The sequence below is a fragment of the Artibeus jamaicensis genome, unplaced genomic scaffold (genome assembly GCF_021234435.1).
Source record: "Artibeus jamaicensis isolate MK-2021 breed Jamaican fruit bat unplaced genomic scaffold, CSHL_Jam_final contig_490, whole genome shotgun sequence".
NCBI lineage: Eukaryota > Metazoa > Chordata > Mammalia > Chiroptera > Phyllostomidae > Artibeus > Artibeus jamaicensis.
The window spans coordinates 810,446-822,903 of NW_026521861.1; the positions used below are offsets into that span (position 1 = coordinate 810,446).

At 52.5% G+C, this 12,458-nt stretch overlaps 1 protein-coding gene across 6 annotated transcripts in view; it reads left to right on the forward strand.

Annotated features, from left to right (window-relative positions):
* Nucleotides 1-12,458, forward strand: part of PAX2 (paired box 2) — an 85,883-nt gene that overhangs the window by 42,959 nt on the left and 30,466 nt on the right. For 4 of the 6 annotated variants that reach the window (XM_037159477.2, XM_037159474.2, XM_037159472.2 and 1 more), the window contains exon 7: nucleotides 4,826-4,894. The exons of the other annotated variants lie outside the window; for them this stretch is intronic. In XM_037159477.2, the coding sequence (XP_037015372.1) occupies nucleotides 4,826-4,894 (69 nt within the window). The remainder of the gene's footprint in view (nucleotides 1-4,825; nucleotides 4,895-12,458) is intronic. 6 annotated transcript variants of the gene reach the window in all.

The window sequence follows — 12,458 nt, forward strand, 5'->3', positions numbered from 1 at the left end:
AACCCTCTAAAGATGAGCGAAAGGCAGTGACCATATATCCCATTAGCCCAGAAGGTCCCAATTTATGCCTTTGTCTCTGCATCTTGGCCAGTCAGCATCTCCTTTTTCTCTCAAAAATGTCCGATTTAGATAATAAATCATATGGTCATCCTAAGCCTAGATAAGCCATTGATTGGGGCAGTTTTCGAGGGTAAGGAACAGAGAAAAGGGACAAAGCTGACATCCCTTGGGCCCCGGGAAAAGAGAGTGAGTGTCCTGGCCTCCAGCGGAAGGGACAGAGTGTAGGAGAGGCATGGGTCTGGCAAGACAGTGATGACCTGGCGCTGGCCTCCTCCCAGAAGCCCTAATGGCCTCGTTTCACAGGGAAACAGCTTGTCTGGCTGTATTTCTCCTTCTTCCCAAATATCCAAACCCATTTGGCTGCCACGGCCTTTGCCACTCACTAAATTTCATTGCGGTTGTTTTGGCCACAGCCCCTGATGAGCAGGGGGAGGCTGTGAATGGCCCTTAGTCTCGATCGTCCCTGGGGGTTTCCTACATTCAGGCCTTAGCCGCACTTTCCGGCATCCTGAGTGGTTTGAATGATTCTGTGCCAAACCCTAAGGGGCTTCTCCTTTAACCACTGCCCCTGTATTTTTTAGAGTGAGAGATGTCCAGGGGGGCAGGACAGGCCACAGGACCCCCTCATCTCTCCTGTTGTTCTATGGTTGGACACAAACATGCTTTTTGCTTCCTGGGTTCCTATGGGCCACGGATAGAAGCCAGGGGGAGGGAGGGAGGCACTGGCATGAGGGTGTGGCCACCCCACATTGGGCCTGGTTGGCCCAGAACAGAGCGCTCTCCTCTTGGAGCAATTGATCACATTCATTGTTTCAAGTCAATTCAATTCAGTGAACCCTTCCTGTGCGTCTGTCACAAGAAAGGCTTGGTGCTACAAGGTCCCAAAGCAGAGCAAGATATGATTCTTGTCATTAAGGAGCTTACAGTCTAGTGGGGTGTATAAAACATGTGAGCCCAGAGAGCAGAAAGGCCCGTCAGTTACAGGTGTTGTGGTGGAGGTTGGGCCGCGGGCCATGGGACCTCAGCGTGAGGAGCCAGTAAACCCCAGGAAGGGCTGTTCTGTGAGGAGCAGAGATCCATCCTGAGGGATGGATGAGAGGCATGTCCAAAAACAATGGAGGTGTGAAACTCTCTCTGGTAGTCCCAGCCCGTGACCAGAAGTTTCTGTGGTGAGAAAGTGTAGGGGCACTTCAGCCGGGATACAAGGGCAGGGTGGGAAGCCACGGAAGCCAGGCTAAGCAGACAGGTCAGGGTCACAGGTCAGGTCAAGACCAGACCTCAGAAGGAGGCTGGACTTTTTCTGCAGGCATGAGGAGCCCACAAAAGTGTCTGAGCAGGAAGGAAGAAGGACAGGGCTAGGTTTGGGGACATCGTCCTCCAGCACATTGACAGTGGCAGCAGCAGTTGAACTCCTCTAGGTGATGGACAGTGGGGACCTCCAAGTTTCCTCTTATTGCTTAAGTGCTTGCTGGGCCTAGCTGAGTGTCAGGAAGGATCAGAGACCCTACTTCTTTTGTGGGGGTGGGAGGGTGTCTTGCCCTGACTCTCCCTCCTATTGACCAGACCAGATGGAGCCATCCTTTCCTGAGTGGGGGCCAGAGCCTGTGAGGGAGGCCACTTCTCTCTGACACCTTGTCTCTGCACGACACACCCTTGACCCATCAGACCCAGGTGGGAAGAGAGAAAAAGCAAAGCAAGAGCAAAGGCAGACCTTTCACAGCCTGTCCTCCCCTCCCCCACTCTGGGTGCCTCCAAGCAGCCAGGCCCAGTTTGCATTAGGAGCAGCTCAGATGATTAAGAATAGGGGAGATAATTATGTGTCAAGATGATGTAGCCCAACTCTGCAGTCAGGCCAAGGTAGCACAGCAGCTGGCAGGCCAGCAGCAGGAGGCGGCCTCGGGCATGGGCTGCACTGACACCCAGGTGTGTCCTTCAGCTACTGGGCCAGCACCGCAGGCAAAAGAGAAACTGGCTTGAGGCACTGAGGGGCTTCGGGATGGGGACAGGTATACAGTATACAAGTCAAGGGAGTGGGCTGAGGGAGTGGATGGCCACATCTTCCTCCAGAAGAACCCCGATGCACTACCAGGGTCCCCCTTTGGCCCCTTCTACTGGGGCATCTCCCTAGAAGTGTCATACCCCGAGGCCAAGCTGTGAGCCTTTCTGTCCTCAAGGAAGGCCACTCCCGCCCCTGCCTCTGGGTGCGGTTCAGCCTATTCCTCAGCTCTAACAATGTCATGGTGGTGGGCATTAGCGGGGATGATCACTGCAGCGTGTGCTGGCGTTATTGGAGACAATCTCAGCAGTAGTTATTGGTGTTCACAGTGATAATACCCAGAGCATTATTGGCACTGGCACTTGGAATATGGACAGTGTTATTAGTATCTGCAGCAATCATATCTGTGGGGATATTAGTAAAGGGTCGATCAGCTGTGACTCTGGGGAAAAAGAAACTGACAGTAACTGTGAGTCTGCCTGAGATTCCTTCCCGTGCCTCGGCCTTCGGAAGTATGGAAGAATCCCTAGACTTTCCTTTGAGAAATGTGCTGGTCAAGAAGCTTTGACCCTCAAACCCCAAGAGTCCAGGAGCTCCCAGAATGAGACAGGTAGACAGGCCGGTGATAGATGAGGATGTTAGGTCACGAAGTACCCAGAAGACAGTTTGTGAAGGTAAAGCCCCATTCGGTACCCTGCTAAAAGCTTTACCTCCTTTCAGCTACAACTATGAGAGGGTATGTTAGGGTCCTTTGAAGGACACTGCTTCCCTGGATATTGCTTGTCCTGGCTTATGTGGCTAGAGAATAGAGACTTGTATTTTTTTCAGGCTGAAAAACCAAAGTCCTTCGCTTTTGCCCAGTTGCTTTCAGCCATGGCCCCAGATGTTGCTGTCTATTGGTGGCCTTGAAACACAGAGCAATGACATAACTTGTCCAAACATCCAAATGAAGTCATACGGTCTGAGTCCGCTCATCTGCGGGAGGGGAGGCGTGCTGGTCTTCCTTGGGTGTGTGGGATGGCAGGGCGCTGTGGTTTTGCGTTCCGTTAATTAGGTGCACAGCGAGTTGTGCAGTTGGGTGGCACGAAACCGGTGAGGCTGTGCGTTTGCAGTCAGGGCAGGCTGCACAGCTGCCAATGACCCAGTCTGCTCGCTGCCTTTAGTAGCTCCCTTCCGCTTTGAATGGAACTGCAACTGGAAGAAGCAGTTTTATTTCCTTATTTAGTTTCCCTGCTAGAGGTCCCCAAGTGTGTGGCTCAGGTTAGACTTGGTACAGTTGAGGGGATGAAGCTGTGGAAATGAGTGGCACCTCCCCTGTCTAGGAGCCCTGGCTTCAGGCAAGAGGAGGTTGCAGACCTCCCCTGGGGTGGAGAATTCAGGGTGGGGGCCCGCAGGCAGTCCCTGAAGTGCGGCATGCGTGGGCCATGTGGCCCAGTGGGAAACCATGTGAGCTCTGGAGCCAGGCGTAGCTGGGTTCGAGCCCTGGAGCCTTGGTGGAGGCACTTAACCTGCATTAGCTCAGTCTTCTCTGCAAAGTGGAGAGAGTCGCAACACTCACTTCACGGGGACTGTGGAGAAGACCACACGAGATCACGGACGTAGAGTGCTGAGCCAACCCATCTTGGAGGATGGGTCACACTGTGTGTCTGGGGAGGAAGGCCTGATCGGCAGTTTGTGTTTTGAGAGAACATGAAGCCGTGTCAGGAGGAAACTCATTTGGGCAGACCTCCTTCATCTTGGGGCGGCTCCTGGTAAGTAGGCCAACCAGGGCGGTGGGGACAGGATGCCAGCCCCCGCATGTGACCGGGAGGACCTTCGTCCACCTCTGCTTACTCACTGGTTCCTCGGTTATCTCGCTGGGCCACATGTCCTCTCGTAGCACCCACCAGGCATTTCAGCTGTGTGCAAATTAATAGAGGGCCCCCTTCTTCTCCAACATGCAGGCGCCCCTCCCTCTGTGCACTGCCGTGCGTTTCCACTACCATGTGCAAGTTTGTTTATTTCCATGGGAGATGTATGTTTGTTTATAGACACATATGTAATTTTTTTATTATTACAATTTTTATTTTAAGAGGGAGAAAAAGAGAGAGAAAAACATCAATGTGTGGTTGCCTTTCACGCACTCTCACTGGGGACCTGGCCTGCAACCCAGGCACGTGCCCTGACAGGGAATTGAACCTGCAACCCTCCGGTTCTCAGGCCTGTTCTCAATCCACTGAGCTACACCAGCCAGGGCCATATGTAATTTTCTTACATAGCTTATGAAAATGTGAGTGTGTGTGTGTGTGTGTGTGTGTGTTTCAGCATCCTGAGATCTTCGGGTGTGAGAAAGCGGGTGTGGAACACCATGCATTGGGCAGGCGCTCAGTCCGGTTTTCTGGACTGTGTATACATTTGAAGAGACGATCAGATGTGAGCGGGTCCACCAGAGCCAGTGAGCAGGGAGAACTCAGGCCAGGCCTGAGTGTGTCAGGGTCCCTGGTCTTGAGGCACAGGTGTGCGTATAGACTTTTGCCCAAAGGGCCCCGCAGGCATCACCCTGCATTCTGTTGGCAAATGGATGGGCTGTACTGAACGTGCCTTCAGTGGCAGCCTGGGGCTCAAGGCAAGGGAGACCGAGGCTGGGACCCCTCACGGCCTCGGGCTATGTGGGAGTTGCCACTCAGCACCCTTGTCCCCTTGGAGGAGGAGCCTGGTCTCCCAATCTCAGGGTCGACCTGCCTGTCTTTCGGGATCTCTCAGTGTCTGTCTGTCTCTCATTTGCTCTAGTCGAGGTATACACTGATCCTGCCTACATTAGAGGAGGTGGAGGTTTGCATCTGGTCTGGACTTTAAGAGGTATGGGGGCCAGAGGGAACACGGTGTGGGGGCCAGGGGCACTAGCTGGGGGGTGGTCAGGGACCTTTCAGAGAGTGGGTTCCGGAGGGCCAATGAGCAGAAAAGGAGGTGGCGGCTCAAGCTTCTGCTGGAAAACCAAGAGGCTGACAGAGTCTCAGGGCCCACATCACTTCCTCCACAGGCCACTGCCGGGTTTGGGGGCTGAGACCCTGGTGGCCTGGAGGGCGAGGCACTCAGTGGATGGGGGGCGCTTTTTCCAGCCCTTGGAAAAACAAAGAGCAGATCGGGTAGTAAAACAAAAGCAAAGGAGACCTGGAAGCACCTGACAGCCCTAATTCATCACGGCCCAAGTTTTTTCCTGTGTTCCCATTATATTTGTTTGTAAAAGTGGAAATCAATTTTGAAGGTAATTTTCTGGAAAGAATGGAAGGGAGGTGGGAGGGCCGGATAAGGCAGAGATGGTAAAAGGAAAAATTTAGGCCAGGCACAGCCCAGGGGCAGCTCTTGGCAAGGTGAAAGAAAATTGCATATTCAATCTCCATCCATGAATCTCCCTCACTGCTGCCCGCCTCCTGCTTGAAAACAATGAAGGCTTTTTCCCAACACTGGGCAGGGCCTCGGTATCAGCCTCACTTTAACTTCAGGGTCATTAATTCCCTGATTATTGAAGGAGAAGAGAGGGTTGCAGCATCGTCAATTCCAAAGACACCCCCCATGTGATCAGGCCCTGGCTAGGGTGCGGTGGGGGGCAGCCAGGGTGGGGTGAGGTGTTGTTTCAGAAGAGCAAAAGGGCGAGGAGGGAGGAAGTGGGGAGCCAACTGGACTGGGGGGAAGGAAGCCAGGAGGAGGGCGGAAGAAGGCAGTCATTACTGCATACCTCCGTTGTTGTTATTGCAAATTAAAAGTAGCATGTTCCACTCCACAGCTATCTTTAGGGAGGGAGGGGCACCAAGGGAGGTGGGGGATCTTATCATTGCTTCTTCAGCAGACCAGCCGTGGTGTCACCGTGTGAGGTGACATTTGAATTTACAATTCCGCTGAGAAAAGCCATTAATTCACAAATTAACATTTCTCCCTCTCCCTCTCTCTTTAACACTCTCTCCCTCTCTCACATGGATGTGCAAGCAATTGAAAAGACAAAGGAAATAGCCTTAAGGAAGAGACTTTACTGCTAGTCTGTCTGTGCTGAGATTGCTCCCCCTGCTTCCAGATAGATAAACCAATTACCTGAGCAGCTCTGCTCCTGGCCGCCTGCGATCGCCCCTTTTTGTAGGCTGCCTCCATGGCTGGATTACACTCGGTGTATCTCATTAATGTAAACCAGCCATGCCCTGGTCACTGGTCTCTTTTCCCTCGCTCGCTTTCTGGAGGGGCAGTGGGAAGAGTGCTGGTGTCAGAAAAGGCAGGCAAGGTGGACCCCGGGGAACAGGAGAGGCTGCCAGGCCCTGGGACTTTGGGTGCAGCCTTCAGTCCTGGAGGAGGCTGATGGAGGAAGTCTGCAGGTGGGTGCTCCCTGGTAGGCTGGCACGGTCGGATATTTAGAGGCAGAAGCAGGAGCCTCAGCCTGACTCTCTCAGGCCCACAGTGTCTTTCCTCTGTGGCCTTTTGGTCAAGATGCAGGGGGCTGGCAGAAGCAGAGAAGGATCTGAGCATTCCCTGCATGGGAAGAGCTTAGGGAAGTTTCACTGAGCACATACCATTTTAGTGGGCCAGGTTCAGCCTGAAGGAGCTGGGAGGGGCGTCGGGGACGGCCCGGAAGACACAGTGAGGTTGCCCTGCATTGGGTAAACACAATGAGGTTGCATGGATTCCTTAACCTAAACCCAGCACTTGGGCACAGTTATGTCTGTTCGCCACTTAACCTTTACTCACGTGCGCGCGCACACACACACACACAGTCATCCAATTCCCTTTTAAAGAATCCCCACCCAGGACTGTGCACCTGGGCGCATGCCTTCAGAGCTCAGACGTGAGCTTACATGGTGGGCAAAGCACGGTGGAGCCTCTCTCTGCTCCCACTGCCCTCCAGGCCACGGCCAGGCCCTGTAAGAAGACACTGTACTGGCGGGGTCTGAGTCTCTCTGAGGACAGGTGTGCTGTGGCTCATTGCTGGAATCACAGGGTTTCACACGCCCCGTCCTAGCCAGCACAGGTCACAGACAGTCCCTCGTGAGGCAAGTCCTCTGAAAGTCCAGAAACCAAATCTACAGGGCGGTAGTCATCCACCTAAACAAGTGTCCGAGTTCAACTGCATTAACAAGCTCAACCTATGTTCCTTTTCCAACAAATAGTGAAGGCCTGGCCAGTGTCCACCCTAATCTAAGAAAGAGCTAAGGTTTGAAGGTCAGCATTGGCTTAGACACCAAAAAAATCCACTTATGAACATGTATTTGTTGTTATGATTCTATCTTCCCAGTCACCTGGGAAGTCAGACCGTTCACACGGGGTGGGGAGGGTCTATCTTAACTGGATCGCATATTTTAGCCAAACTCTGGGCCATGTTGGCCGTGAGCCTGTTGAACAGTGACCATGTCATCATACAGAGGTACGTGTAGGCTGTCGATGTTTCAGTAAGACCTTGGGTCCTGAGCCACATGGGCTTACCATTTTCCAAGGGGAAGGACCAGGCTTCAGACATGGCGGCGCAGAGCTGACACGGGTGCATGGATTTGTACGTTAAGTCCCTGGGTTTATACCAGAGACTTCAGTCAAATCATTAACCACCTCAGGTCCCTAACCAGAATGCTGTTGTGGATAGTTATATTTTCTTGTTGGAGGAAGTATATTTTGATTTAGCACAAAAGAGTTTTTTTTTTCCTATGAAGTACTAAAACATTAAAAAAAAAAATCGACGCCACCCCCCAGGAAAGGACGTACAGAGCAGCAGTGGAGGGCGCTGTCTGTGTCCCTCCGCCACCGGCACGTGCGGTGGGTGCAGCACAGTGTTACAGCTTTCCCAGCAAAGGCGTCTGTGCATTTCCGGGCACGTGTGTGCGCACCCATCTTGTCAGACCCTGTCTTCAAACCCTAGTCGTCCATTTGGCAACTGCCTTCCAGCCCTGCAGGTAGGCATCATTCTCCTCCCCGCACCTGGCAAGGGCACAAAGCCAGAAATGAGAAATGCCTGCCTCAGCGATGCCCCCAGGTATGGGCCGTGGACAACAGGGAGGGGCCAGGCCCTGGGGCTGCCCCCAGGCCCTGCTGGTAGTGGGCTGGCCTGCCTGGGCACCTCCTCCTCTGCTGGCCAGAGGGTAACTGAGAAGGGCAGGGGCAATGGGGACCTCTCAGAAAAAGGGTTTGGAGAGAAGTTCAGCTGGGGAGACCCAGGATTACTGCCTGACAGGAATGGGTCTGAGTGGCCTACCAACCGTTGCTGGCTGCATTAAGAGCCCTGGAGCCCAGGGAAGGACCCGTTCCCTGTTTGCCTTCCTCAGGGCTGTGGTGGCTAGAAAGCTCTCCAGGACCTCCCCATTCTGCTCTGTGGGGGTGGAAGAGCAAGGAGAGTTGGGGGAGGGCTGGGAGATGATCACGAGCCTCAGAGCCGAGTGGCAGCAGAGCCAGTAATTCAAACCATCCTGACCCTTCGGTGAACCTGAACCTGCTGACCTTGACAGCACCAGACAAGGGAGGCCTCACAAACCTCAACCTGCGTGGAGGCCTCGCTTTCTCTCTCTCCCTTCTTGGAGCCCCATGGCCCAGCCTCCAGGTAGCTTCTAATTTGGCCATCCCCACGAAATGTCAGCATCCCTCCCTCCCTGGACCTGCCCACCTGCCTCGAAGCATCCTTTGTGCTCATCTCTACTGGAGACAAGTGCGTGGGCATCTCAGGGGTCTTTCCAGAGCCAGGCTGAGGCTTCCTTTTCAGGAGTACTAGCTATAAAGTGTGTGTGTGCATATGTGTGTTTGTGCATGCACGTGTATTGTGTGCGTTCTGGGTGCACAGAGGGGCTGGGGTAAAATGTGATTGAGACAGAGCAGACGAGACGAGGGAAGAAAAGCCTGAGGAAAGCTGCCCCAGGAACCTGCACTAAAGTAAATGTAGTTTATGAAGTTTGTGCTTTCCTCCCAGGGAGAGCTGGATTCCATCCAACAGCCTCCCGGAGCCTGCCAAACAGCTCCTGGAGCAGAAAGTGCGGGCAGGCCAGTGACGGGGGCGGGGAGACACGCGTGTATACATGTGCACACACATTCTCTCTCTGTCTCTCGTTGGTCCACACAGGTCTCCCTAGATCCCAGCAGACTTCAAAGAATGGAGGGAGGGATGCGGACAGTATATTTGGTAGAAGTGAGTTCAGGAGCTTCCCTTTCCTTTCCTCTCTTTCCCCTGCCTCCATCTCCTTTGGCAGTGTGGCTGACCCAGACACATGGGCAGTGGGGACACTTTGGGGGCTGTTGGTGTGGTAAGCTGGGCCGAGGGCAATGTGGACCACTGAGGCAGCCAGTTTGTGGGGGCCGCTCTGGGTGAGGGACATTGTGGGTGATCTGGGGGTGGTGGTATAAGGTCAGTGTAGTGAAAGGGTTCAGAATGTGTTCTGCCAGGAACCTGCCTTCTTTCTGATGCTGGGGATCCATTCTTCTAGACCAAGCAGGTACCTTACAGCTGCTGAAGACCACTGCCGAAATCTCTTGAGGAAAAACAATGAGAGATAGTATTCTTTTTTTCTGGAAATTCAAAGGAAATAAATGGTTGCCAAAGTTGGGGTATGGGCACTCTTAGAGGGACTTATAAGCCCGCTAGCTGATCTACCTTTCTAGACTCTTCTTCATGTGCACAAGCACATGGGTCCGTGAGTGTGGGTACCAACAGTATGCAAGTGGGCCAAGAACCCTGACTTTAGAGACTGTGTGGAGGAGAAGAATCACTGGAAGGGGCAGTAGTATGTAACAAAGGCCTCCGCCCCGGCCTGCTGGGTTGGCGACAGTGAGTCACTTGCCCCTATGCTTCCAAGACATGCTTCAGCTGGGGACAGGCAGTGGGAGAACTCTGTCTCCCACCTCCTCCGGGGGACTTCTTGTCCTTATTCAAGTTCTGCCAGCATCTGAGACAGAAGAGGACAACAGAGGCAGAGTTATCTGAAGGCACAGAGTTGAGGGAAGAAGAGGGTAGAAGGGAAAGTGAAGGATAAGCAGAGATTGCGATGGCGGAAGCTCCTCTGGGCAGCCAGGAGATGCTGGGCGCGGAGGGCAGCACAAATTGGCCGAAGATGGCTTTGGCCCTTTTTTGCCCCTTTCTCCTTTCCCATCCCTCCCTCCCCCTCCCTATCTCTCCCCTCTTCCCTCCACACATCTTTATTGGTTCCAGTAATAGCGCTGATTTGCATGTCAGGCAAAGCCTTGCTACACACACAAAAAGAAAACCCCAGCCTTGGCGGTGTGGCAGTGTCAGCTCTCGCTGTTGTTCGACAGTGTAAAATTAAATTAATAAAGCCCCCAACGCAGGAAAACATAACAGGAAATTAATGGCCTTTACTGTCGCTCTGATGCAGTCATTTGCAACCCTGCTTTCCGCACCAAAGACTTCATAAATGCAAGCAGTTTCTCTAAACAAGCATACTTAGAGCGGCCTGGTATGTAATTTTTCGCCTTGCTTGTGTCCTCTGAGCTAACAAAGCTCCCTTCTCTTCTGGCTCCAGAGAGATTTCTAACTGGTTCTGGCCCCAGCTGGAGTCCAACACCCAGCAGAAGGTCCCAGCCCCTCCCTGAAAGGGCTGAAGGAGGACTCTGGTCCCACACTGACAGGCCCTCAGCCAGCCCTCTTTCCCCACCAGCGGCCAGCGAGCCGGAGCCCCAGCCGCTGCAGCAGGCCAGTAGGAAGGCACAGTGCATGCTCAGGCCGGAAAGTTGATCACTCAGGAGAATTCACCCAAGTCCACCCAGTGTTCACTCTCCGCCCTGTTCTGTGCACTTGTCTTCTCTCCACTCCCTGCTCGCTCCCCCATGGTGTTGCCTGGCATCGCCCTCCCTCCCCCATTTATACTCACTCACCCTCCCAAATGGGTCACACACACGCTCAGACTGATTGTGTTGGCAGTGGGTGCCCATGCCCTTCTTTCCTACAGGTAAACTAGGGGTTTTGGATGGAAGGAGGGTACTAACATCCAAAATGGGGGAATTAACTGTGCCGGTATAATTCTCTGGGGTCCCAGGGCTCCTTCATATCTCCTTCTTTTCTGCTGGTTCATTAGGAAACATGAGGGCCCTAAAGGAGTACTTGGGCCATCTGTCCTTGGGCAAATTTCCTATAAGTCATTTCAGATTGTTGAGAATCTGTGATCTTGCTTTGGCGTGTAAAACGGTGGAAATTTATACTTACCTTTCTGGGGATCTTTGTGTCAATATGGGCCCCCATGTTGGGGAGTGTGAGAGGAGCAAAGAACCAGGATGCGGATCTCAAGGAATTTGCGATCTATGGGGGGAGGCAGAGCTATCACACATCAGACAATAAGCTGAACCACGTGGCTAAGGACTCACTGGAAATCCAGGGAAGTAGTTAGACGAGCGAGAAGGGGACTTGAGCTTGGGAATGGCTAAGATTCAGGGAGACAGGGAGCCCGGCTCTAGCGACACCTTCCATGTGGAAGGAGGCCTGTGGGCTGAGAGCTGTGTCAACGCAGAGTCTCAGATTCTTAAATGTCTTCAGGTCTTATCTGCCACTCACGTAGAACTCTCCCCTCCAGCAGTGCCGCCGGACAGGCCACAGCCCATGACCAGACATGGGACATAGATGGACAGCTGTCACTGTTAGGATCACAATTCTGGATGTGGGATCCATTTGCACTCCTTACTTGCTCTGGGACCTTTGGTTAATTACATAATCTCTCTAAATCTCAGTTTCCTCATCTTTAAAATAGAGATAAAGACATGAACCACATAGAGTGGTGTAAAGATCTTCATCGGACACCCCCTCTTCTCTCTCTCCCTCTATTCCTTCCAGCCGATTTACTGAACGCCTAGAAAAACAATGAGCTGAGCCCTGACTGGATTTCAGTTTCTCACATGATGTGGTTCTGCACTTGCTGGAGGTCCCTGATCATCTTGTTACCCATCTCTGAATTCATTCTTGACAGTTAAAGTCCCTCTTAAATAAACACTCAACTCTAGAGACAGTCTAGCCAATGCCAAGTACAGTAGAACCATTGCCATTCTCCATCTAGAGATTCTACATTCATAATGTAGCCTCAGATTACATTCGATTTTTTTAGCAGCCGTGTCAGACTCAAGCTCATATTGAGTTCGTGGTCAGCTAAAACCTCGAGATCTTTTTCACATCAATTGCTATCAAGCCAGGTCTACCCCGTGCTGCACTTGTGTAATTGATTTTTTTTAACCTAAACACAGGGCATTCCATTTATCCTTGTTGAATTTCATCTTGTTGGTTTGAACTCTTAATTCCACCCGATGAAGATCATAAGGAAGTTTTCTACATCATCAGCCTAGTTTTTTTTAAGAGTAATTTTTCTTTAAAATAAAGGAGAGCCACATGGCCCACCAACGGAGACCTCCCTCCTGGCTGTGAAAAATGGACATTCTCAGTACCCCTGAGTCCAGCAGCCATCGGCCATTT